This window comes from Tasmannia lanceolata, unplaced genomic scaffold (genome assembly GCF_043159265.1).
Source record: "Tasmannia lanceolata isolate RefF3 unplaced genomic scaffold, GAP_Taslan_0.1 ptg000005l, whole genome shotgun sequence".
Lineage (NCBI taxonomy): Eukaryota > Viridiplantae > Streptophyta > Magnoliopsida > Canellales > Winteraceae > Tasmannia > Tasmannia lanceolata.
The window spans coordinates 2,731,404-2,758,790 of record NW_027518682.1 but is presented as its reverse complement, the minus strand read 5'-3'; the positions used below and the strand labels follow the sequence as shown (position 1 = coordinate 2,758,790).

Below are 27,387 nucleotides of genomic sequence, written 5' to 3'. Positions count from 1 at the left end.
CAAAGCCCTTACAAACGCAGTTTCAAAAGTTCCCCCACATAATCATGGGCTCTCTGGAGTTCTGAGAACCGATTAGTCGACCAGCCGTAAGGAGATAACTGGATTTGTTCTGGCCACATTATGACCCACATCTTCATTTTTAAACACTGCTTACAAATGAACAAAGGAGATAAAAGTAACTCACACACACATACACACATAGGAAGATTTTATATGGTGCAAGACCGAATATCCAGTATTTTTCAAAAAGTACTGACAGCCCACGGCCCCACGCCATAGGAAGATCGAAACCATCCATTTGATGGGTCACATCTAGGTTGTGCCCAAAAAATCATCTCTATAAGTTGATCCGAGCCCTCCTCTCTACAGAGGAACTGTACATTACAGTAGAAATATATGCATGCGTAAAAAATAGTGTGTCGAGTATTTTCCGAGAGTGGCATTTCTGTGATATCGAATATGCTTAGGGGCTTATTTGTTATATTCTCTAGACACGGGCATTTCTTACTTTCAGAAAAAGCAGGGACATTATAGTAATCTACCACCAGGTTTCTCTGCAAAAGGTTGGTAAGCTAAGCTGGGAGCATTACTACTTCTCTCTTCTCTGACACGGTGAGACCAAAGGAGATAATTACCTGGATTTATTCTGCTGAGAAATTCTTTTCTGTTCTTACATTGTCCTCATTATATAGAATCTATATATTTCTCCAAACTGAAAAATCTTGAGTCTCTCCACCTCCATTTCCAATCTCTCCTTTCTCTTGAACACTTGAAAACAACCATGCATTCCTCCAAAACCAAGTAAGTATAATTTCCTTTCCAGATCTGATCGTGGTTTTATTTTCCTCCATTCTGTTTCAATGTGAGATCTATTTACTTTGTTTTGCTGTTGCTATGTCATGTGTATTCATGTCCACTTTTTTTTTCCGCTTATTTTTCTCTGTTTCTTGTTTGACCCATTTGTAAGATTCTAATTAGGGTTCTTAATTTTCTTCGAAATTTTAGGGTTTTTTTTAGGCATCATTTGTCTCTCGGATATATTGATTTGATGTTGATAATGAATTTGGGACTTGGATCCTCCTCTTCTTTTTTGAAATTTTGGATAGTAAATGGCGTTTTGTATGTGTGCTCTTACCTTTGTGGTTTTATTTAATTCATTATGGAATCTGAGATTTTGGTTTTGAACAGATCCGGTTTATCTGAAACTATACCCAACAAAACTTCACCAGCAACTCCTAGGGTTAGCAAATTAGCAAAAGGACCAGCTAAATCAGACTCAAATTCACCCTCTCCCCTTCAAAAATCGCGTCTTTCATTCGATTCATCATCACCTAGATCAGTAGATTTCAAGTCCAGTGTTGATCGCCGATCACCCAAGATCAGTACTCCTCCTGATGTAAGTTGGAAAAAAACCCTGACACCCAATTTCTAAGATTATTTATTTTTTGAGACTCATGTGATTTTTCATTTGGCATTTGGATTATTACTATAGAAACAACGAGTGGTGAAGGGATCAGAGCTGCAAGCACAATTGGGTCTGGTTCAGGAGGATCTGAAGAAGGCAAAGGAGCGGGTAGCGTCCGTTGAGAAAGAGAAGGCGCGGGTTCTTGAAGAATTGGAGGAGGTAAAGAGGTTGGCTGATGAGGCAAATGAGAAGCTCAATGATGCTTTGGTTGCTAAGAAGCGAGCCGAGGAGAATTCTGAGATTGACAAATTCAGGGCTGATGAATTGGAGCAGGCGGGTATTGAGACAGCTCAGAAGAGGGAGGAGGAATGGCAGAAAGAACTCGAGGCTGTTCGGAGCCAACATGCTTTGGATGTCACTGCATTGGCATCTACTACTCAGGAGCTCGAGAGGGCGAAACATGATTTGGCAATGATCTCTGATGCAAAAAACACAGCGTTGAGTCATGCCGATGACGCAATGAAGATTGCGGAAATCAATGCTGAGAAGGTAGAGTTTATGTCCGGAGAATTGGGTCGCTTGAGAGCCTTGCTTGATTCTAAGATGGAGACAAAGACGAATGAAGATGATGAGCTAGTTAAGAGGCTGAATTCCGAGGTTGATTCACTGAAGGAAGAACTTGAGAAGGCAAAAACGGATGAAGGGAAATTGGCTGCGATGGAGGGTTTGATTGAAGAACTTAGGATCAAGGTAAGTGATGCGAAGAGGGCTGAATCAGATGCAAGTAATTTAGTAGACGAGTGGAAGAAGAAGTCGGAGATTTTGGAACTTAGGGTTGAGGAAGCAACACAATCTGAGAGATCTGCATCGGAGTCACTTGTTTCAGTGATGAAGCAATTGGAGGGGAGCAATATTTTGTTGCAAAGTTCGGAATCCGAGATTGGTTCTCTTAGAGGGCGTGTTGAATCATTGGAGATTTCACTTAGGACACATAAAGGGCTTCTAGAGGAATCAGAACGGCATCTTGAAGCTGCGAAGCAAGAAGCCATGGAAATGACAAAAACTGTTGAGAATTTAAAATTGGAGCTTGAAAGTGTGAAGGAGGAGAAAATGCAGGCACTAGACAACGAATTGCTTGCCGCTTCTAGCATTCAAAGCTTGTTAGAGGAGAAGAACAAGCTGATAAGTGACCTGGAGGCCTCTAGAGATGAAGAAGATAAGAGTAAAAAGGCAATGGAAAGTTTGGCATCAGCTTTGCATGAAGTCTCCACGGAAGCAAGAGATGCAAAGGAAAAGCTCTCAACAATTCAAGCCGAGCTCGAGAATGCATTCTCTCAAATAGAAGTTTTGAAGTTGGTTTTACGGAGGACTGAAGAGAAGTATGAGGCCATGCTTGATGAAGCAAAGGATGAGATTGAGCACCTCAAAAACACAGTCGAAAGATGTGAGCTCGAAGCCAAAAGTTCAAAAGCTGAATTGGGTGAAAAAGAGCTCGATTTTGTCATTGCTATTAGAAAGTCGGAAGAAGAAATCGCTTCTGTTAAAAGTGAAATGGATAGGCTGGCCAAAGATTCAAAGGACGAGTGGGATGAAAAAGAGCTTAGTTTTGTGAATGCTATCAGAAAATCAGAAGAAGAAACTGTGTCCATGAAAAGAGAAATGGATAGGTTGGTTAATTTACTCAAAGAAGCTGAGGAAGAGACACGTGCTGCTAAGGAAGATGGCGCTAGGCTGCTCAAAACACTAAAGCAAGTAGAATCTGAGGCGAATTTTGAAAAAGAGGTTGCAGAGAAAGCTAAGGCTGAGAGTTTGCAACTGAAGGAGAGGTTGTTGGACAAAGAGAATGAGTTGCAAAGCATTACCCAAGAGAACGATGACCTCCAAACTAGAGAAGCCACTGCCCTCAAGAAAGTCGAAGAGCTTTCTAAGCTTCTTGACGAGGCCTCAGCCAAGAGGATGGAAGAAAATGGTGAGCTATCAAATAGTGAAAAAGACTATGATTTACTGTCAAAGATGGATGAGTTTGTTGAAGAGACTGTGGATGATAGAGAACATGAGAAAGCCAAGTCAGAACTTCCCATGGGACAGCCTGAGGGACACAGAGAAGATATTTCAAGGAATGTGGGTCTGATGGAAGCAAGAGAAGAGAATGTGAGTGGAAATACCAAAGAAGAAAACTCTGTCGAGGTCGAGTTTAAAATGTGGGACAACTACAAAGTTTCCAAGGACTTGTCGCCTGAAAGAGAGACTGAACCAGAATCATTTGATGAAGAATTAGACTCGAAGATTGATAGTGATAGCTTTGATCAGATAAATGGATCAGAGGCTATCAACAATGGTGGAAGCTCTCCATCGAAGCAACATCACAAGAAGAAGAAGGCATTACTACACAAGTTTGGGAGTTTATTGAAGAAGAAGAGCAGCCCCAAGTAATTGCTGTCCCAATTACAGGTATTTACTCTCTTTTTGGAGAATGTTATGATCAGCTAAGTTGTTATGCTTTTAAGCCTTCAATTGCCTTCATTATGTTTGGTGCCTGGTACCTTTTTCTTACATACTTGTCTTTAAATTGTAGCAGTATAAGAGGTTTATCTGAAACTATCTCTGTTGTTCTCTTGCGGGTCTTACATGTAATGAGCCTTGGAGCTTCTTCTCTCTCTGTTTTTCTGCTTTATTCACGGAGATGAATGATAACTTGTATGATTGCATATTTATCCTGTTCTTCACACTGATGACTCTTACTTCCAGTTGTCTGCAATAATACCAGATTCACTTCTCTCCTCATAAAATTAGAAGTGATTATCATAAATGGACTAGAAATATTTCATGATACTGTTGCATTCTATTTCAACCATCCATGAACCAGGCAGCTATGAATATTGCCATTCGCAGCAGTTATGTTTGGATCTTCAATAGACAAAATTTATGAAAAAATATCTTCATATTGAGCAATTCTTTCTAAATGTATATAGATGCACATTGAGTCACCCATTGAGTGGGTAAATGGTGGTTTTTTTGGCATGGAAATGATAGTTACTGTGGTATTTAAATTTTCAACGTAGTTACTGTCGTGTTGCTTTAATGGCAGTTTAATGGATCTCCCCTGTTTCTATATTTTTTAGGGTTCATGTATAATGGATGCCAGAGGAAATTTGAGTGGGTTGAAGTACAAGTAGGGCCCACCTGTTCTATTATCCAAAATGTTTATCTGTTAGGCTGTGCTATGGATGTCCATGCATCAAAATCCAGTCGGATCAGATGATTCGAACCCCCTATTAGCAGCCGTGAATACTTGATTGTTTGTTCTTGTTGTCCATTTAACAAACACAAATTGTGCAGTTGGAATAGTCCGATGTGAGTGTATTTTGATGCATGTCCCATCCATAGCAAGGCCTACAGATAAACGGTTTGGATCATTGAACAGGTGAACCCCTACTTGTCCTTCTACCCTCTCATTTTCCCCTTCATAAAAGAACCCTATTTACTAATAACTGGGGGACTTTTTATTTGGTTTGTTAGTGTTGATATATTCTGTGTGCAGTTTAAAGCAGAGACCTCTGGCTGTCCTGTGATGGAAGGAAGATTGGGTAAATGAAATTCATTGGTTGACTCCTGGACTCTATATGTAGTTTTTTTTTTTTTTTTTTTTTAAGACGTAGGGTGTCCCCACCCCACTTTGTGGACTGAGACTAATTCCCTCCGGATGGGCGCAATCACCCATAAACCACGCGCATCGGGCAAGCCCAGGGGGATTCGAACTCTCGTCTCTGGGGAGCATACCCAAGACTTTAAGCCAAAGAGCCACACCTGTACGGTTTACTCTATATATAGTTTTGTGATATGTAAGTGTGGTTATGTTCATCCAACAGATTTTTCTGGACTCTGTCCAATCAGAAGTTGTAATTCTATCACCTTCAATCATGTGAAGCCTTCTGAAATCTCTTACTCAATTTGAATCATGTAATCCTCTCTGGCATGGCATGTTGCTGATCCAAAATGCCTCCCTAGATGACCAAAATGCCCATTCTCACTTTAGGATTTTTATTAGCTATAATGCCACTGTTCTTTTACCCCTGGTTTGGGATATCTACCTTACCTCTGGATTTTTACCTTCAACATTCCTGCATCTAGGCATTTTCCAAAATTGTCTTTTTTTCACGATTTCTTTGAGTTTCTTTTTCTTGCTACCACCTTCTTTGGACTAAGGCAATTGACGAATTTACAGTGATACTTTTGTCCTTTGCTGTTATAAGATAACAGCCATTGTCGGACCCTCATATCCAAATTCCTGGCCCCATATTGGCCGGGCAGGAGACTTTGGGGGAGGTTCGTCCTTCCCAGATTGCTTTTCTATTCTCGTGAAAATTAGCCCTTGAGGTGGTGGCATTTCTATTGTTTCCTGTAATTGGTTTTCTCAAATTTGCGTTTTCCTAACTCTTTATGGACAGCCCATCGGATCTGGTTGGAATGGTGTTCCCTCATTTTCATAATACACTGGATCCAGTACTAGTGGGGTCCAATTGTCTGCACCAACTGTGACAACGCATCAGCATTGTTTGGGGTGTTTGGAATACCATTTCTCATCCTCTTAATTAGGGAAATGATATATTCGCCCCATTTTCTTCCCTAGACCTCCTCTCTATTGTATTTATGAGTCATGACCACTTTTTTTTACACTACATGGGTTTGGCCCTGAGAAAAAGAGGGGGCGAATATATCGTTGCCTGTATTTTGTATACGTCTTTCATCTTGCATTCTTGCACATGAATATTGAATATTGTATCATGTGCCGCCGTATTTGTACAATACATGACCATGATACCCCCAGGTTACTTACCTTATAAATAAATGTAAATCCCCTTGACTGGTTCTGTCTCATAATCTGGTTTAAGAAGCCATAAATGTAGCGCTTCATAGCCATCAGCTTCATACATTCTGACTCACGATCGAATTATCCTAAGCCATGGATTAGCACCTTCATTGGGTGATCCTAGGTCCTTGATCCATCATTCCTTTATGAAAAGCTAAACGCTGAATTTTGCAATCATATCTTGGGCGTGAGTTGTCCGATTTGGGTGGGTGGCACGCCTCATGATGTTCTACAAGATCAACGGTCTTAATTTCACATACCTGTCCCAGAACTCAGAAATTGCAAATGTATGCGTCCAGTCCTCCTGAAATTGCTACCACTGTAGCTTTGGTCCACCAAATATATATTGGGCTCGACCGGTTTATCACGGGGGTAGTTCTTAACATGGCTTCTTTTCCAAACCCAAAAGTAAAGGATTCCAGAGTAGATATGGCCACATTTCGATAGCCATGAGATTTAGATTTGAATTTCTCACATTTGCAGTTGAGATTTGGAAGTGGATCAGATTCTTAGATTTCCAAATCAGCTACAACAGTGAAAAAAAATCCAATTTGTTTATTTGTTTTGCAAGACATTATTTGAAAATCAATATTTGTGGCAATTACCTTCATCCTCGCTTTGCTCCTCGAACATTCTGCATCAGCAGCGAGACATCTCTCTCGTGCAACACGAGCATGAGGATGATTGGAGTATATTTTTGTATCTAAAACTCAAATCCAAATACAAAACCACGAGGTATCAAAAAGTTGGTAAAGGTGATTTCAGTCATTTTACGTGCCCCCTGAATTAGGGCTGCACATTTAACCGCCTAAACCGATAAACCGAACCGAACCGGGCCTTTCGGTTTGGTTCGGTTCGGTTTTTAGTGGCATTGGTTCGGTCACGGTTTCGGTTTTTCATAAACCGTTTGGATCGGTTCGGTCACGGTCTAGGAAAAATTTTAACCGGAAAAACCGAACCGAACCGATGGACCAATGGTATTTTTGCCATTTTTTATTTTTTGTTATAAATCATATATATATATATATATATATATATATATATATATATATATATATATCAATTTTCTTTACTTGGCACACCCAAATCTAATGTATTTAACTGGAAAGAGAAGAGACCGACCAAAATGGGTGGTTCCAAGTAAATAAATGGGCGGAAATATAACACCAAAGACCAAAAGAATAAAAGTAGCAGCAATCCAACTCAAGGAAATCGGATAAACCGTGAACCGAACCGAACTGATCCGGTCAAGATCGGTTTGGTTTGGTTCGGTTTGACCCCCAAACGGTTCGGTTACGGTTTGGAAATTTTCCAAACCGATGCCATCGGTTCGGTTCAAGAAATCCCCCAAAACCGAACCGGACCGAACCATGTGCAGCCCTACCCTGAATGCTGTACAACTAAGAAAGATGGGTGTCTTGGATCAATGCCTGGTTTCTATCTTTTATTTTAATCTGAGAGGAATTGTCGTGTTTGGAAACAGTTGCAGAGGCACGTTGCTGCTGAACGCATTACCACATGGAATGTTCTCTCCCTCTCTCTTTTACAACTCTCTTTTTATGCCCTTTAGTCTGCACGTTGATCTGGATTTGACTGAGGGCCAGAAAATAAAAAAACAAAGGGAGATAGAGATAGTACAGTATACAAATAGATAGTACATGGGAGAGTTTGTGACCAAAATAGTCGTGGTAGATTTTTTTTTTACTTCTAAGAAATTCAAAATGTCATTATACTTGAAAAGACGAAAGTAACCTCGTGAAAAGATGAAAATACCTGTGACGCTTAATAACTCGTAAAAAGACGAAAATTTTGCATGGTACACGTGCACATGTTTCAAAACAAAAAACGGATTGAGCTAGAGCAGGACGTACAAGCGGTCTCACTTGTTATGGATGGGCCACGAAACAAAATTCACTAAATGGGACAATCCTAATCCTAACCATATAGTTGAGGCCAATATTTGGATGGTTCGAAAAAGAAGTAACGGCCTGTAATCAGTCACAAATCAGAAGGATATGGTCCTCCGATGGGAGTCGACTTTGCTGCGTTGCGTAGCCCATCCATAGTAAGGGGTAACAGATAAATGGTTTGGATCATTTAACAAGTGGGCCCTACTTGTGCTTCTAGCTGTTCATATTTTTCCTAGGAAGATGCCCATCCTTGACCCTTTGATAGAACCCTAAGTTCCAACGATGAGAAAATTAAAAAGAGAGGGAAAGAGAAAGAGAAATGGGTTGATTCGAGCTCCCAATAAACAAGAAAGCAATAGAATTTCACATAATCCACTAGCCATATGACATCTACATTATATAGACGATCTATGGATTCCCGAATAGGAATTAACCCAAAGATGGAATATGTAAAATAGGAAAGACAACATAACAGTGCTAAAAATAAAGCTTGCTAAAATAAAGTCTTACCAAAAGGAGGGACCGTAACATCCTCCCGCCCTTCAATCCAATCTTGTCCTCAAGGTTGACCAGCAACAAACTCCGGAAATCTTTCTTGTAACGACTGAAAGGATTCCCATGTAGCATCTTCTGCTGGCATTTGTCCATTGCACCAATATCTCTGTCACGGCCCGATTACCACGCTTGACCATCCGTCGTTCCAACATAGTCTGCGGTTGGATTTTGAGCTCTCCATTTAGAAGAATATCCGGAAGTTGGCTCTGGGCCACAATTGTATCACCCACCCTTTTCTTCAAGAGAGACACGTGAAAGACAGGGTGTATCTTAGCCCCTTCTGGAAGGTCCAATCGATAGGCTACATGCCTAATTCGTTCAAGCACTTTGTATGGCCCATAGAACTTGGATGATAACTTCCTAAATGCACGAACATTGATCGAGGTCTGCCGATAAGGCTGTAGACGAAGATAGACCGAATCTCCAACCTGAAATTCACGTTCCAACCAATGCTTGTCTGCTTGCTGCTTCATACGAGCTTGGGCCCCATCTAAGTTTTCCTTTTAAGAGCTTAAGGATACGATCGCGGTCTCGCGGTCTCGCAAGTCACAATCCACCTGATGGACATTAGATGACCCATGTGTATAAGAGGTGATGAGAGGAGGTGGGCGCCCGTAGACCACCTCGAACGACGTCGTCTTAGTCGCAGAATGATAAGTAGTGTTATACCACCACTCAGCCCACGGGAGCCATCGGACCCAGTCCTTGGGACGGTCACTAGTAAAGCAGCGGAGATAAGTTTCCAGACACCGATTAACCACCTCTGTTTGTCCGTCGGTCTGCGGGTGGTATGATGTGCTCATTTTCAGCTTGGTACCCTGTAACTGGAAGAGTTCGTTCCAAAACTTGCTAGTGAATACAAGATCACGATCACTAACAATAGACTGAGGCATCCCATGCAACTTGAATATGTTGTCGATGAACACTTGTGCAATAGTCAAAGCAATGTAGGGGTGGGATAGCAGGCAGAAGTGACTGTATTTTGTCAAGCGATCAACAACCACGAATATAGCATTCTTTCCTTGGGATATTGGTAGTCCATCGATGAAATCCATAGAAATGTCAGTCCATATCTGATCTGGAATAGGTAAGGGCTGAAGCAAGCCAGGACTAGCCATTGTCTCCCCTTTATTTTGTTGGCATACATCACACTCTTCAACAAATTGCTTGACGTCCTTTCGCATGCCCTGCCAGTAAAAGGCACGTGATAGTCGTTTGTAGGTCCGAAGATATCCAGAGTGACCAGCAGTTGGGGAAGAGTGCATCTCCTGAAGTAGGACATGCTTTTGGGCTGAAGTGGCTGTCAGCACCAATCGACCCTTATACCTCAAGTCAACTCCATTCCAAGTGTAATGAGGTACACTTGTAGCATCATGTTGCAGCTTTTGAATAATTCCTTGCGTAGTCGGGTAGTCCACCCATTCCTTCTTGATGTCATCCAAATCGGCGCACCAAGGCATAGATATCGCAGCTAGCTGTGCTTGCTCTGGAATACGGGACAACGCATCAGCGACTACATTCTCGGACCCCTTTTTATAGATGATTTCATAATCATAGCCTAGCAACTTCGATACCCACTTCTGTTATTCCATAGAAGATATCCTCTGCTCCAAAAAATATTTTAAACTTCTATGGTCTGTCCTGATTTGGAAGCGACGTCCAATCAAGTAAGGCCTCCATTTCTGAACAGAATGAACAATGGCTAGCATTTCTTTGTCATATACTGAAAATTTCTGGTGTAGCGGAGAAAGGGCCTTGCTAGTGAAAGCCAATGGACGACCGTCCTGCATCAATACACCGCCAATGCCTACCCTGGAAGCATCGCACTCTAGAACAAACTTTTTATTGAAATCAGGAAGGGCCAAGACTGGCATGGATGACATGGCATTCTTCAATCCCGTCAAAGCTATATCACCTTTTGAATTCCATTTGAAGGAATCCTTCCGTAAAAGGGCTGTTAATGGTGCGCTGATTTTGCCATAATCTTTCACGAACTTGCGGTAGTAACCAGTTAAGCCGAGAAATCTGCGTAATGCCTTGACGGACTTGGGTGCAGGCCATTCTATCATAGCCTTGATCTTGGAAGGATCTGCTGCCACTCCCTTACTAGAAATGACGTGACCCAAGTACTCTACCTCATATTTCTCCAAGCTGCATTTAGACTTCTTCACAAACAAGGAATGCTCTCGCAAGAGGGTGAGAGTAATACGAATATGGTGCAGATGATCCGTAAATGACGAGCTATATATGAGAATATCATCGAAAAATACCAAAATGAACTTACATAGGTGTGGCCTAAAAATGTCATTCATCAAGCTCTGGAAGGTGGATGGTGCGTTGGTCAATCCAAACGGCATCACAAGAAACTCGTAGTGGCCGTCATGAGTCCGGAAAGCCGTCTTTGGGATGTCTTCCTCGTGCACTCTAATCTGGTGGTACCCAGATCGAAGATCTAGCTTGGAGAAGTATTGAGCACCGCTAAGCTCGTCAAGCAGTTCGTCCACGACCGGGATCGGATATTTATCTTTGACGGTGATCTGATTCAATGCCCGATAATCGACACACATACGCCATGTTCCATCCTTCTTTTGCACTAGAAGCACTGGAGATGAATGTGGAGTGACACTGGGCCGGATGATCCCTGTTTGCAACATTTCCCGAACTATCTTCTCGATCTCTTCTTTCTGGATATGGGGGTAACGATAAGGACGGATATTTGCAGGACTGCTACCCGGAATGAGAGGAATGTGATGATTATGGGTACGATGTGGTGGCAAACCCTTGGGCTCCTCAAAAATGTCAGGGAACTCTGACAATAGCAACTCTATCTCATGTTCCATCATTGGTTGAGAATGTGGTTGATCAAGTGACCGAAGATGCAATAGGTAAGCGTCACATCCCTTTCGGAGGATGCGCTCCATGCAATGGTTGCTCACTGTTGTAACGGCGTTGTCATTCCTGCCTTTGATCGTGACCGCCTTCCCTTCCAGTGTGAACTGCATAAGTAGCTTTGAAAAATTCCAAGTAATGTCACCCAATGTGCGTAACCAACGCGCTCCCAAAACAATGTCACAACCATCTAATGGTAGTAAAAACAAATCTGTGGTTAACTCGTGATCTTGTACGAAAATTTTCACATGAGAGCATCTTCCCGCACTTGTCAAAGTTCTTCCGTCGACTACCTTTACATCAAACTTGGTTGACTGCTCTATAGGACAAGCGATTCTTTTGGCCATCCGTTCATCAAGAAAATTATCGGTACTACCCGAGTCTATTAGGATCGTCACAGGTTGACGTTTGATGAATCCATTGACTCGCATAGTTTGGGGTGACGAATAACGAGCGAGAGCATTGACAGAAATAGCAACGGGGTCATTATTACCCTCGGGGTCCTCTTGTTCTGGTTCATCACTATCCCCACCCTCTTCTCCTGGGTCATCAGAGTCATCGGCAACATCAATCATCAGAAGTCGTTTTTCCTTACATTGGTGACCCCTATGCCACTTCTCATCAGATCGCCAGCATAATCCTTTTGCCATTCGATCCTTGAGCTCTGCGTCTGTCAACCGCTTCACTGGATGGTTTTGACTAACGACCTTTGTAGAGTTCTGCCGAGAGACTTCGGAAGGTCGACTAGTTGTGGTAAGGAAAGACCGTCGACTATCTTCATTCAGACGCTCTTCCTGTAACCTGGCATAAGAGATTGCCGAGGACATAGTGCGAGGCGAATACATCTTGACTTCTCGCCGAATTTCCGGGCGAAATCCTTCAATAAATGTTCCCACTAACTGAGGCTCCAACCAATCTTGTGCACGATTGGCGAGTCGTTCGAAACGGCTTTGATACTCTAAAACCGTCGTAGTTTGCCTTATCTTTGCTAACTCGCTGTGAACGTTCTCATACTAGGAAGGGCCGAAACGGACTATCAATCCATCTACAAACTCTCTCCAGTTTGGCGATCCATGATAGATCCCCTCAAACCACTTGAACCATTGGATGGCATCACCTTCTAAATTAATGGAGGCGATGGTAACCCGTTGGTCGATGGGAGTTTGATAGAATCGGAAGAAACGTTCCGCTCGTGTCACCCATCCCTCTGGATCACTACCATCCCATCGTGGGAAGTCTATCTTCATACGGGGACAATATTGCTCTCGTTCAGAGCCGGAACCGCCTTCCCGACGAACACGATCTTCGTCTTGTCGATCCTGTGTATTGACAGATCTAAGTCCTGCATCCGAATTGTCATGAGTAATGGTTGACTCAGGTGACGGACGTGTTTGCAGAAGAAGATCCGTGGTCTTTTGTAACTGGGTCTCAATATTGTTGAATCATGCCTGATAAACCGCATCGAGTTCTTCTCTGATTTCAGCTTTCAAGGCATCCGCCATGGAATAGAGTTGAAGGTCGGTGATGCCGGAAAACTCTTTCTGATGGCGAGTCAGTACCATGCACCAGGAAAGTGCTCTGATACCAAGTTGATAGAACCCTAAGTTCCAACGATGAGAAAATAAAAAAGAGAGGGAAAGAGAAAGAGAAATGGGTTGATTCAAGGTAACCCGGGCCTCCCAATAAGCAAGAAAGCAATAGAATTTCGCATAATCCACTAGCCATACGGCATCTAAATTATATAGATGATATATGGGTTCTCGAATAGGAATTAACCCAAAGATAGAATATGTAAAATAGGAAAGACGACATAACAGTGCTAAAAATAAAGCTTGCTAAAATAAAGTCTTGCCAAAAGGAGGGACCGTAACACCCTTCGTATAAGAACCCGCTTGTTTCTCTCCTATCGGGGTCACTTGGTCCCACCATGGCACGGGACCCATTAGATAGACGGTCTAGTCTGTCTTTGTTCGACAATGATGACAACGTCGTGCAAATCGAAAGCAGTGATTTCCCTTATAATCTTCCTGGTAGTGGTAGCAGGCAGGTCCAAACCCTAAATTCCAAATTTCACTCTATGTGGCATGAATTCTAAGTTCTTACGTGGAAATGAAATTGTAAATTTACACCGTTCCGGTTTTTTTCAGGATTTCTTTATTCTCGACTATAATTTCAGGGTTTTGTATTCACTAGGATTGAAAAACTCTACGGTGGAATAGTGGGTAGGTCTTCTTTCCTAAAATTATATTTTATAAAAGAGAATAGAGTTCCTAAGGTGTCACCTCATATAGCTTATATGAGGTGGTGCTCACAAAACATAAGGGGCCCACATTTTTGGGGTGATCGAAACCACTCATTTGAAAGGCCCTTAGATGGATATGGTGCCTACAAAAAATCAGGTCCATAGGATCATCCTAACCCTTCCATTTATGGAGGTTAAAAATGGGCAGATTTATGGAGGTTTATTCCCATCCATTTCAACCTCCACCAATGGAAGGGTTAGGATGATCCTATGAAATTGATTTTTTGGGCATAACCTATCTATGTGAGGGCCTATCATATGAATGCTTTGGATCATCCAAACAAAGTGGGCCCCTTATGTTTTTAAGCGCCACCTCATATAAGCTATATGAGGTGGTATTTGTTTTCACCGGTGGATATTAATCTTTGTTCTAATATTTGATTTTTCTCTGCTTATGTTCTTCGTATTTACTCTGTTTCTTTTTGTAATTGGGTCAGTATGATCATATGGAAACCTCGGGTTCTGTTGGGTCGGACTGCCCCAATTTCATATTTTGAATGCAACAGACATTATGAATGCTTCTTCTTAGTTACCTGGTTTGCAGTCAGTTTCTATCCACATTTTTTGTACTTCATTCAAATTAAGGAAGCAACAGCTTAAATTAGCTTAAATTAGCTGATCATCTTCATCTTCATCAGCTCAACTCATGTCCATTTGGGCCAAAATTTTGCATTTTTTGGTCATTATGTTTTAGAGTTTTATCGATTTTTTGAATCCGTTAAGTAGGTTTATGATGTAGCACATGTGGCGGAATACATGTGTGCCTAGCTTGATGGACCTCGATTTTGTTGTTATAATGGTGGTAGAAGTAATTTTTTTTTTCTTAAGGGCTGAGTGGGGACCCCTACCAGTATACTAAAAAAGTAAGATGATACAATGGAAGGACCAAGATCACTGCCCAATCCTTAGTACAATGCCTAAGAGACAGGGAAGAACTACTAGGGACAAGATACTCCTTGAAGACAAACTCAACAAGCAACAGAAAAGGACAAACACGAGACCCCAAGAGTAGTGCCTCATACTCAGGTGGAGCCATGTTTCCTGTGATCCAGGAGGTCTATCATCTTCTGATTATATCCTCGTATTCTCTGGCTCAAGAATCACTGGATGGCTCTCGTCTTTACATATGGGCCCTGGGCTAGACACGATGGCTGCAAGAGAAGTGGATGGATCACTCTAGTTATAGAGGGAGCTTACATCCCATGGCCTTCAATTTTCTCAAGCTGGTTTTTATCTTCTTCCATCTCTCCAAGGACCTCATAGGAGTTGTGGGAGTGACTAGGGGTGGAGGGAATGGAGCGCTGGTGAGGCTTTTCTTTTATCTTGGAAGTAGGGGGCTGGTCTATATGTATTCCTTAGAGATTTGAGCGTCTTGGGTGAGGGGGGGGGTGCCTCTTTGCTTTCCCAATTTCACGGATGGCTTCATTTGTTTCTAGTCCTTTTTTTCTAAACAGGTCTCCACCGCAACATGTTAGACATAGCTAGACACTTGCCATCGCATCATATGCAAGTGCTGCCATCTAGATTATGTGTTTTTCTGTGTCAGTGTAGGTGACACCCTGTCTTGGGACTTTCATACAAACAAAACATATTTTGTGGCCATAAAAGTTAAATTTGAAGACCCTTGCACTCTTTTTCATTATCTTTGAATGGCACGAGAGGAACACCCCCAACCAACAAAATCCTCGAAAGTTGTGATTTTGACATGGTGAGGAAGAGGAGCATAATGATGGTAGGAGAAAGTGGAAAAGAGGAATGAAGTAGATGGAAAAGAACGAGGAGAAAAAGAAAGAGATGAAACATTAAAAGGAGAATGTACCTATATTATAGATGTGAGAAAGTCCATTGTCTCTTCTGTTCCTTGAAAGACGAATGGATCCCTTTTTTTCACCTCCAAATTCTGTCATTTCGAAATTTTGAGCCCTCAAACTCTAGGATTTCTAAACTGTTTAGTATAAATGATTAAATAACACACACTAACAACTTAAGCTTTTGGAGTAATTGGTTGTTTCACATGGTACCAGAGCTATTTCCTAACGGCAGGTCCTTGGTTCAAAACACAAAACCTCGTTGATATTAAAAATACATGTGTACAGCCATTCCAAAAGAGGGGCAACATGTGTCTCGTGTATGACCAACCCAAAAAAAGAGGGGCCACACGCGAGGAGGAGTTTTAAGTATAAATGATTAAATAACATGTGAGGGATTCAAACCTCTCTCCTTTTCTTGTTGTCTTGACATTCCTTTCCGGCACTGTCCCCTTCTCTAACTCACATTTTCCCCTCTAGGCTTAATGTTATTTTTCGATTTGGTGTCAGGATCATCGTCCTTCATTGGAAGCCCTTGTTCTATGGGTCAGTACTTCTACCCGTCCATCTCCTACGCCTAATAGGAAGTGTGTATTGCCTTGTAGGAAATAGTTAGATCTAGCTTTAATCATTCAGATGGCAACTCTGCCTTCAAGACCTTAGAAGATGGCACCAAAGTCCATATCCTAGTGGAAGCAAGGAAAACATTCGCGTCAACTGTTGTCTGAAATGCAAGTTCAATAGAAAAAAAACCACTATTTTGGCCAACTCTGGAACTATCTTTATCTCAAATGTTTTTTTTTTTTTGAATGGTAAAGAATTCATTGAAAGGACTGAGAGGGTCAAAAGGTACAAAGAAGAAGGAAAAGATTTGGGAGCTTCTTTATCTCAAATGTTTCTTTATCTCAAATGTTATAAAGACATTAGGTCAACTCTGTTGTTTTCCTTTTCTAGATCAATCATTAGGACTGGTTCTCCTTAAGGTGTTGGGACCTTGTGTCTTCCTGTCACTGTTGCCAATTCACACTAAATTTTGCTTCTTCTGTACTTCAGGTAGTGGAACCTAGAAGACAAGTTTCAATATGCTTGGAGTAAATGGGTGTAATTTTGCCCAAAGGATATTTGACTGGTAGAGGTTTTCTCTCAAATCCAATGCGTGTCAAAATTATTCTAATGCTTGCCGGGATTAAACTAGTATTCAAATTTAAATGCAAATAGTTTTGCTCATCATGTTTTGGCATTTGTGCTTATGTTTGGTTGGATCATCCCCTATGGAAGCATAGAACTGCAAAAGGTCAAATGTTGGTTAGTTAGTGGTATTTTAGCTCCCTTTTTCTCTTGTGCTCCTTCTAGCCAGTCCTCAAATTATTTGTGATACTTTGATTAGTTTGAACAACATGTACCTAAAATTTGTATCCCACTTCATGATGCAGGAACTTGGATTTTTTGTTCATCAGAAAATCTTTGCCAACAGACATATCCGTTTGTAAAAAGATCAAATTCTGGTCAATTAATTAGTGGTATTTTGCATTCTTAATTTTGTCTGTCATGTCATTTCTTCAAGTGCACGGTTATTTCAATTATTATTGATATTTGAATTTTATTGAACCAAAACTACTACGAATTCATATCCCATATCATGATGCGGCAACATGGAATTCTGTTCACCAGATAATCGTCTGCCAATTAAGCTATCAGTTTTAGTTGAAGTTGTCATCATTAATTTGAGTTGTGAACAAAGTTCAGAATGTTATCTTTTAGTGATTTTAATTATGCTAGGCTTATCTTTCCTCAAAAAAATTTCATTAATTGTGCATACTGTTTACATTAAGAACCTTTATCCATGTAAGGTGAAAAGTAGTAGAAAGAAGAAGTGAAGAAGAGAGAAGAGGAGAAAAGAAAAAAAAGAATTTGTGTGAGTTAGCTCCCAACCCCCATGAATATGTCATATTTATATTATGCATTGAAAACAAATTACAAAAGATGCCACTAGGGCCCATCCACTAATCGGCCCTATTAAAAGGTACATAATTCAGCCTCTTAAAATGATTTAAGCAACAAGCAGGCCCTGTCTCTTCAACACTCTCCCTCAAGCTGGTGCACAGACGTCATCCACCCCAGCTTGGAACACTCTTCCATATTGATTCCGTGAAAGAGCCTTTGTAAATTTGTCAGCAGGTTGATCTTTGAAATTCACATATGACATAAATATCACCTCTTTAATGAGCTTTTCACTAAAAAATTGTCAATCAACCTTAAACGATTTGGTCCTTTCATGAAACATAGGATTACTAAAATTGTATTTAGTAGCTTGATTATTGCCGTGCATCTTCATAGCCAAAGGACCTTGAATCCCAGTTCTTCCATCATTGTTTTTATTCATATTAACTCAAAGATTGTGTGAACCATCGCTTGGTATTCTGCTCCTTATCGTCCTAGTGACAACGATATCATCCACGTATACTGCAAGAATTACAAACCAGTTTCCTTGTCTCCATACATAAACATAGTGATCCACACTGCTACTACACTTGAATTCCCAACATTGACTCCACTTGAATTCCCACCTCCAATGCTCATACTCTCAAAACTGTCAGAAAAATTATCACTGCATTAACTCCTGTGAGAATGAGCATCTAGGGTGTCATCTTCTTCATTGTTGAGCCAAAGCTTCTGTCGTTATCGTTATGAGACTTGTCCTATTTGTGGTTGTGTTGCTTGTGGTTGTGCACCATGGTCCTGGTCCTGTACAGCGTGGTCAAAACCTTGCGTCGTTGTGAACAGGCTAAGGGGCCTAGAAGCTTCACCTACGAAACTACCCCTATGATCGTCTCCCAAATTGCCCCCTTCACCAGTGCCTCCACTAGAAGGTTAAAACACCAGCATTCCCATCACCATCTCTATCTATTGGTGGCTCCGTAGACCAATAATCATCATGATGAATTGGATCTGCCTCGGGCTAAGGAGGCCCTTGTATACTTATCAAGATATCCTTTTCATCTATTCCCATCTCTAAAGAGATTACCTCGTTGTTCATCCAACACCTGCTGTCCAGCCTTGCTCATCCACTCATACAATGAATCCTCCTTATCATCACAAAAGATGCCTATCAATTCAATAGGATCAGTGTAGTCCTCCACTGCTGACCAACATTGATATGTATCATCCTAAGTCATATGTTGTAATGGACATAGACAAGCTTGTGTGGGTTCTCATGTCCAAAGCTTGTTTTGTTGCTTAAAGTTGATGAGGTTGAATATAGTCCAATTCCTATCACAAGCCTGTGTGGGCTATGCTTATCATTTGCATTGTACATTTCAATGTAATGCGTGTGAGGTTACTGACTTTTGGTAATAGCATTTGTGTTATCTGAGTACTCTATTTTTTTAATCTAATTGATTTCTTAAAGGGAGGATCTGATATTGTTTTGTATCTTGGAGTGTAGTTCTGGGATTCTATTGATCTTTCGACAGGTTGTAGTGTGAAGTTTCCTTCTTTTTTTTTGGAGATGATATTTTCAAACCCCGCCCCCATGTGAGTCGATGACTGATTATAAATAATTTAATTTGATCATGTTAACTTACCAACTTCTCCAATAGCTCAAGCTTTTGGAGAAAGGCAGTATTTAATCTTTTATACTTTAACACTCCCCCTCACATGTGGCCCCACTTTCTAGGGTTGGCCTACACGTGGCACATGTGGCCCCACTTTTGGATTTAGCCATTGCATGTGGATTGTGCTATCAAGGAGGTTTGAACCCAGGCATTTGCTCTGATACCATGTTAACTTACCAACTTCTCCAATAGCTCAAGTTGTTGGAGTAACTGGTTGTTTCACAGATCACATCTTAATAAGCTAAAAGTGTATCATAAAAACCGTAAAAACGCAGTCACTCTTCATCTAAGGTGGTTAAGAGTCATTGTTATGAGCCTTTTATCCATGTGACGGCTCTATATCACTCAAGTCTAAAAAAATTCAAATTTTATATGTATATTTTACTTAATCAAATACAATGACGAATAAGTGAATCATTGGTTATTATTTTAGAATTTAGAATTTGATGACAGGTATTGGCAGGTATTTTACAATGACAAGTATTTTAGACGAATAAGTCAATCATAAGTTACTCACATGATGAATTTATTTTAAGCCCATCTTTTTCGACCATCATTTTTTTTTTTTTTAGGGAAATGATATCAGCGCTCCATTGCTTTGATATTCAAGCTCAAGTTTCTTGTCTTTTAGATATAAAGGGCTTGTGAGAGCTTTTTGGGAGCTGTAAGAACCTTTTGATAGCTAGGGGTGGCAAAATTGGCCGAACCAAACTGAAACCGAGCCGAAACCTGAAAATTCGGTTTCGGTTTGGTTTAACCAAACCGATTCAAATTTTGGTTCAGTTCGGTTTGGCGGTCAAACCGAACCGAAACCGAAGATTTCCAATGATTATGAGTAAGGGATGGCAAAATTGACGGAACCGAGCCAAAATCAAACCGAAAATTCGGGTTAAACCAAACCGATTCAAATTTCGGTTTGGTTCTCGAACCGAAACCGAACCATCGCCACCCCAATTACTAAAAGACAGGAAACTTGAGCGTGAATATAAAAACATTGGAATGCTGATATCATCATTTCCTTTTTTCATCGTTCTTATTTTTATTAATATATTTTTTTACGTTTTTTTCTATCCTTGTCTTTGTGTGAGATATTTTATTTTCTATCCTTCCCTTTTTTCATGGGTATTATTAAATATTATTTGAATGGTTGATCTAAGGGATGAGACGAGGGCACAAGGGCAGGCCTTTTTATCATCTAGAGTACCAACCAAAGATGTAGCAAGTATTTATCATTCAATAAGGCCGCAAAAGAGAAAATATTAAGGTAAAGTTGTTGTTGCAATGAACGAAAGCTAAGTCTTGTTTTTAACATTTTAAAAAACAAAGATAAGGGTTAAATTTGTCATTTTGAAAGAACTTCGTTCCAAGTTCCAACAGCATTTCATCTTCTCAAAGGGAGAACGTGTGAATAAACCAATTTCATCTCCACCGCACACATTACGCACAAAGTAAATAAATAAAAGCAACTCGTATTTATAATTGGGATGACGTGTACACTTGAAACGCCATAGATGCTGACTCGTAATAAATGGACGGCACATTATGCTTCCAGCTGGATTCCGCTTGTGAAATCCACCATCAATTTGTTCAACTTCTTGTTGCTGATTCGCTGTTGGAAGATCCCCGAATTCTCGCAACTGAAAAGGTAACGCAGAGCAGTCTTAATAAATCTTTTATTGTAAGAGATAAGTAGAAGGTAAAAAGGTGTGGTTGAAATGTGAATTTACCTTTGAGGGTAGGGGGTTGCAGGTAATAACATCTGGGCCAGCTTAACGGCGTCTTCGGGGCGGTTAATGAGATGATCGAAGCAAAGATAACGTCCGTAAGTTGACGAATCTTCAAACACGCATATGTGGGCTTCCACCAGGAACTTAACGTCCACCGTTACGAACACTCCGTCCTCGTACATCTCAGCCGCTCCTTTTAGGTACGGGTTAGCGATGGAGAGATCTGGACCGGTCAAAAGACCCGCGTTTATCGACACCATGTTCACGTCTCTGTCCATGGCCAGGGCCCATGCTGTTTTCTCGGCCAGTGTCTTTGACAGCGCGTGCCACAGCTGTGGATTGGTGGTGGAATTATCAATTATTAAGGACAGAAGATATACATATATAAATTCGAAAGGCCCTCCGAGTTTTGGAATCGGACGAGTCAGGGAATATCTTTTCCCACTTGAAACTCATGAAATTGGAATTAAGTAGCCAAATACCTTGAAATTTCTACAGAAATTTGGGTCGCTCCAATTTCTCTCGTCTAAATCGGTGGTCGATTTGTTCCTTTTTTCTCTCCAGATTACTGCTGTTATGGAGGACGCGAAGACTACTTTTGCCATGGTTTCTGTTTGAGCACAAGCTTCTAACACGTTGTGGGCAGCTCTTACTTCAACTTCAGTCATAAATTCCTATTAGGAAAAACAAGGAAATGATTTATTTGGGTAAGAACAGTTTACCATGTTCATGGTGCTTTGGACTAGCTAGCACTTTGATTAAATGTTTGCACAAGGACCAAAAGAAAATTTGCAACTTGGCTAAAGCCTCTCTTTTTCAAAAGAGAAGTGCCACTTCATGTGTATTAAATGAATGAGACAAATTCAGCTTTGAGGTGTCTGTTCTCTCTTAAGAAAAACGAACGCGAAATGGTATTGTGAGAAATTGCCTATACTCGCCCCCTTGTATATATAAAATGATAACTTGGGATTTGCTCTGCAATTATGCGGAAACGTGTGTCCTCCTGATATCATTACGGTGAACCTATGACCTCAAGTTTAAACTAACTGAGCTCCAAGTCTAAACCCAAGAGTAACGGGTGCAGCACGATCATTTCCATCGAGGTCCCTTGCATCCTAATATTCCTAGTAAAAATATGACAATTTTTATTTACTTTCCTATCTTAGGGTCCTCGGTATGGCCCAGTAAAATTTCTTGATGAACACAGACTCTTTTATCTCATTGGGCAAATTATAGGACCCCACGTCATATAGGGCACCCCTCCCTCTATGTTCTGTCGGTAGGTCTCATAGCCAGCTGTAACAGGAAAGGGGGAGGGTAATTATAAGACCGGTAGATGGTTGATTAAAGTGGACTTGTACGACTTATCCTCCCTCAAGTCTCAACACTTATTTTTCCTCCTCCTAGTGAGATGCCTCTGACGCTGTCACAGTTTGTGAGTACTAGTGTGTGAAAGGGTACAAGAAGCTTCATTAATGCAAAGTTGCAAACCATATATGAAAACAAGGTTGTAGGAACTCTTCATCGAGGCTGCCCACCGTGGATTATGTCATAGCAAGAAAATACTAGGATGGAACAATCCTAGCCATTGGTCTAGGGTACTTGAATATTGACAATAGCTCAAATTTTACAAATCATCTATTTAGGCGACCGGATAAACGGTTAGGATTGTCTCATCAGGATGTGTTTCAGACTCTAGCATCTACATAGTAAGGCCACTTTGAGGTCACGTGGGTGGGGTCAGATGAAGCGTCTGATGCACTTTTCCGGTCTCAACTAAGATACGAAAACATTTTAAATTAGATTCATATATTCTTATCATATGCAATATTTGATATATATAATAAAAAAATGATTAGGTAAAGCTGTCCCCAGCTACTAAAATCTATTAAAATGGAAAATCAAAGGAAGTAATGCTCACATCGTAGGCTGATTGATCTTGAGGAGGCTCAAACGTGTAGAACAAACCCGAGCAACCCTTCATTGCATCCATAATACTCTGATAGTCCAATGGATCCGAACGGAAAATTCTCAGATTCTTGTTTTCACATCCCTTGAAGGGTTGCATATCTCCTGGAGAATTAAACAACACAGTGAAGGTGGAAAATCAACCCATGATACAAAAAATTACAAACTAAACACCACCATCATATGTCTGATGACTCAAAATTCGTCCGTGTCAAAAATTGAGTCCAAGTCAACGAACAACTCGATGGTTCATCTTCTAATGAAATTATGTAGGAGGTATATAGAATTTATGAGAAATCGCCTCTAGGTCCAGTGACTCGGACGAGTTGTATTGAATTGAGACTGAGTTCCAAGCTTTTGAAGTATATAAAGTAAATAAATACAGGAGAAAGGAAGATAATTAGTAACCTTGGTTTTGGACCGCTGCGTGAACGGTGTAGCCCCTCTCTAGGAGTCTCTCAACGAGGTTCATACCTAAGTGGCCGGATGCGTCCATCACACAGACGGTCTGTGCGTAGGGAGAATCAGCTGGTGCCATTAGAGAGAGAGAGAGAGAGAGAGAGAGAGAGAGATTGGTTTGTGGTTTGTGTTTAGAAGGGTTAGGAGGGTATGTTGAGAGAGAGAGAGAGAGAGATTGGTTTGTGGTTTGTGGTTTGTGGTTTGTGTTTAGAAGGGTTAGGAGGGTATGTTGGTATTTAAAAGGGGAAGGAGAGGGAAGGGCAGAGCTAGCTAGCATTCAAAGAGTGTGCGGAAATATTGGTGAGAAGTGGTTGTTAGAGAGAGAGAGAGGTGTGTGAAATCATTGAAAAGGTTTTTGGTGGGGAGATGCATGTGTTAGTGTTACTGTTCCACATGAGAGGACTACGTGGGCCCATCTTCAGCTACTCAGTTAATAGCGAGAGGGACCACTATTTTCTGCTTAGGTGGGGCCTAACCTTGTTGAAATCATTATTATAGTCCTCTCCCTTTTGATGGTAAATATCTTGATAGGGTAAGGATGTTTTAGACATTTTGCCAAGGGTCCATACAGCTGTCTTTACAAAGACAGCTAGGCAATAAGACAATGTCGAGAATTTATCAAGGCAGATGTGCGTTAAGTGTCACCAATTTATTAAGGCAGATGTGCGTGAAGTCACATTAGGCACTTCTTGGATTGCAAGAAAAAACAATTTCATTTCCGATATTTAGAGGGAAATGATAAGATTAAGACTTATTTAGAGAGATATCATTGTAAATTGAAGGCCACATGATTAAGAATTATTTAGAGAGATATCATTATAAATTAAGGTCCCTATAAATAAAACTTGAACTACGTTTTCAAGTAACTTTTTTCATGTGTAGTAAAACAGTAGAAAAAGAAGCAATTCTGAAGTATATTTTTTCATAAAATTCTTGCAACCTAAACATTTCCTAACATAGCAGTTTATAGTTTCTAATTTAATCTAATAATATACTATATATAGCTGTCGCCACTATGCTTAGTGACGAATAAGGACATGATACTGTCTAGATTGTGAACTTTTCACCATTAAAAACTAGCCGGACTCCGTAGAGTGACTTAGTTCGTCCACAAGAGTAAATCCTTTAATGTCAGTTGTAGAGACCCGAACCCACCCTTAAAAGCTAGCCGTTAAGAGGAGGGCACACATTAAGTTCTCACTTCCGATGTGGGATCTTTGCTTTCGCAATGAACCTCAACAATAATGGGGCAGCCCACCTTGATTGCCATGGACCCCAAGACAGCTTGAAGCCATGGGACCATCTAATGTAGAGAGTTGTAAGTGTGGTCCGATAATCATAGGAATAGTTTGTGGTCTTCAGAGTGTGGAAATCAAGTTATATTCTTGTGGTCTCCATGTGCCTGTATATTTCACAATATAGTAGTAAAATAAATCTAACCGATAAAGATATAATTTTACAGGATGGTAGATCGAGCTCTCTTTCTTCATAACATATACCTAATACCCTATGCTATGTTGGAGGGAAGAGGACCACACAAACACATCATTTGGTTCTTGCCTTGGCAAAATCAAGTTGGGTGATCTTGTCTACATATCCATGTGGCCCGCTCATGTGGCAAGTCGGCCTTTGCTTACATGCAGATGGACATTCTGCAAGTGTGGAGCCGGCCTCCTCTCTTTAGGCTTGTTCTTCCGTTGGGGCCCATTTTCTCTCTTATTCCGAGCAGCCGAGAAAACTGTATCAGCTTGAAGTAGAACCATCATTCCACCATTTATTAAAAATTATGCTCTATGACCCCCTCTTTTGATTCAAGATCCGAAATGTTCTCCCCTTCACTTTATTTTTATTTCCCTCATTCTTTATCAACCAAGTGAGTAGTAAAATAATGGGAGACGAAACGTATACTATAAGGGTATCTTTAGATAATGGGGCGAACTCACCTTATCTTACTGTCAAAGGCTATTACAATTCCCAAATAGCTCTGAACAGCTGGTTAAAACATGCAAAACAAGGTGAGTTCATCCAATTATCAAAACTTATTATAAACATCCATATTTTAATAATGGGGCCGGAATCAACTTGTTTCCACGTTTTAACGAGCTGCTTGGAGCTATTTTTGGGAATCATAATTGCCTTCGACAGCTGGTTGAACTATGTAAGACAAGGTGAGCTCGCATGGTTATCATTTATCAACGTATTATCAAAGGGTAGTTGTGTGCCTATACCATTTGCCAAATTTATGGTCAACCTTTTATTTTCACTATTGCCAGACATGCCATGTGCCATTTTTGCTTGGAGATCGTTTCACCTCTGCTGATTTAGGGGCGACGTGGTGAAACAACCTCTTTTGCATGATGATGAGAAACGAGGTTTAAATTTCTCAAAAGTTGAACGGTAAACATCATTTCCCAGTGTCAAAACAAAAATATATTCCGACCTGCCGGATTCGAACCAGCGACCTAAGGATGATCTGTTAACATAACTACAGTCCTCCGCTCTACCAACTGAGCTAAGGTCGGTTATTTGAACTAACTTCGCAATTAATTTTACTAACCAAAATATTACGCAGCTCACTTTTTCGGTAGAGAACAGCCACCTTATAGAAGATTTTGTCTTATTCATTTAAGTCATCCGAGGTGGATGTTCTATCCCGATGGAGTGAATCATGAAATGGCTTTCACAAAATTGGCTAGCAAACTCTAATCGCATATCTAGAAGTTCTGGACCAATTACTTTGTGGGTCCCGGCATAAAAATAGATTAGCAAGAAAGAAAAAAATACATTGATAAAGGGGTGCAACTCGGGTCGGCCAACCCGAAGATGCTTAGGTTCAACCCTAACCCGACCCGAGACTCAACCCGATGACTGCCGACCCAAACCCAACCTGACCGGCACTCTTTCAACCCTAACCCGACCCGACCAACCCTGTTTCCAACCACAGAAATCCACAAATCCATACTATACTAAAAGCGGGAATCCCATATTTTTCGGCACGTTCTTTCCTACTATTGCAGTATGAGTCCCGCCTTAATTCCTATCAAACACCCACGTATGTCCTTTTTCAATGCTTCTTTTTCGTCATTTCCTCTTCTCATATGCCCTTGCAAATGAGTTTTTAAAAAAAAAGCCCAACTGTCTCTACATATGTCCTTTTTCAATGCTTCTTTTTCGTCATTTCCTTTTCTCATATGCCCTTGCAAATGAGTTAAAAAAAAAATGCCCAGCTGTCTCCTTTTTTATGCCTTTTTTTACCGTAATTGTCTTTTTGTCCGTAATTGTCATAATTCTGGAATTTTGCTTTGTACTTTTTTCCGTAATTATCATATTTTACTACATTCTTTTCGTAATCTTTTTTTGTAATTTCTCTACTCTGATTCAATTTTCTGGTAATTTTTCATTTCAAACTTACTACCCGCATGATTATTATTTATTGCTAGCCACCTTTCCACAAATCGTACTTCTCCCGATCTTTGCAAAGGATGTGCCACATGCCGAGAAGTAGCCTCTGAGAAGGTGGCTAGCAAATCCCTGCACACAAAAAAATCTTAACAAAAACGTCAAAAATCCTACTGACCCGCGGGTCGACCCGGCCCGCACGGGCCGGGTGTGCGTCCAAGCTCAATGACCCGTAAAATTTCACGGGCCATTTGCACCCCGCCCGTTTGACCCGGACCCGTCTTCTCTTTTATATTTAAAGGGAAATGACATTAGCACCACAATATTTTAATCATTATGAAAATTTCTACAGGACGGTTGGGATCATCCTAGGGAAATGATTTTTGCGGCAATCCCATATTTTACGGCATGTTCTTTCCTACTATTGCCGTATGAGTCCGCCTTAATTCCCGCCAAACACCCACGTATGTCCTTTTTCCAT

The 27,387-nt window shown here is 40.8% G+C and overlaps 3 protein-coding genes and 1 non-coding gene across 6 annotated transcripts; 1 reads left to right on the top strand and 3 right to left on the bottom strand.

The window, feature by feature from the left end:
• The first annotated feature begins 579 nt into the window (after nt 1-579).
• Nucleotides 580-5,255, top strand: LOC143877095 (WEB family protein At3g02930, chloroplastic-like). Of its 3 annotated transcripts, none has more exons than XM_077378857.1 (4): nt 580-801; nt 1,189-1,396; nt 1,493-3,856; nt 4,947-5,255. In XM_077378857.1, the coding sequence occupies exons 1-3, from the start codon at nt 782-784 to the stop codon at nt 3,836-3,838; spliced, it is 2,574 nt and encodes an 857-aa protein (XP_077234972.1). In that variant the 5' UTR covers nt 580-781; the 3' UTR covers nt 3,839-3,856; nt 4,947-5,255. The 3 variants fall into 3 exon arrangements, with proteins under 3 accessions (XP_077234972.1, XP_077234973.1, XP_077234971.1); XM_077378858.1 differs by lacking the exon at nt 4,947-5,255 and adding an exon at nt 4,528-4,544; XM_077378856.1 differs by lacking the exon at nt 4,947-5,255 and having other exon boundaries at nt 581-801; nt 1,493-4,117.
• A 3,472-nt stretch (nt 5,256-8,727) lies between these two features.
• On the bottom strand, nt 8,728-9,213 carry LOC143876893 (uncharacterized). The gene has a single exon (XM_077378574.1). It carries the CDS (start codon nt 9,211-9,213, stop codon nt 8,728-8,730), a length of 486 nt encoding a protein of 161 aa, XP_077234689.1.
• An 11,589-nt stretch (nt 9,214-20,802) lies between these two features.
• On the bottom strand, nt 20,803-23,693 carry LOC143877094 (cinnamoyl-CoA reductase-like SNL6). Its single transcript, XM_077378855.1, has 6 exons — nt 23,683-23,693; nt 23,457-23,610; nt 23,002-23,153; nt 21,563-21,754; nt 21,081-21,412; nt 20,803-20,990 (listed from the first exon to the last, which is right to left on the bottom strand). Exons 2-6 carry the CDS (start codon nt 23,584-23,586, stop codon nt 20,894-20,896), a joined length of 903 nt encoding a protein of 300 aa, XP_077234970.1. The 5' UTR covers nt 23,587-23,610; nt 23,683-23,693; the 3' UTR covers nt 20,803-20,893.
• Nucleotides 23,694-25,941: 2,248 nt separating this feature from the next.
• Nucleotides 25,942-26,029, bottom strand: TRNAY-GUA (transfer RNA tyrosine (anticodon GUA)). Its single transcript is given in 2 exon segments — nt 25,942-25,977; nt 25,993-26,029. It is a non-coding gene; the product is annotated as a tRNA-Tyr (tRNA).
• Nucleotides 26,030-27,387: the final 1,358 nt, after the last annotated feature.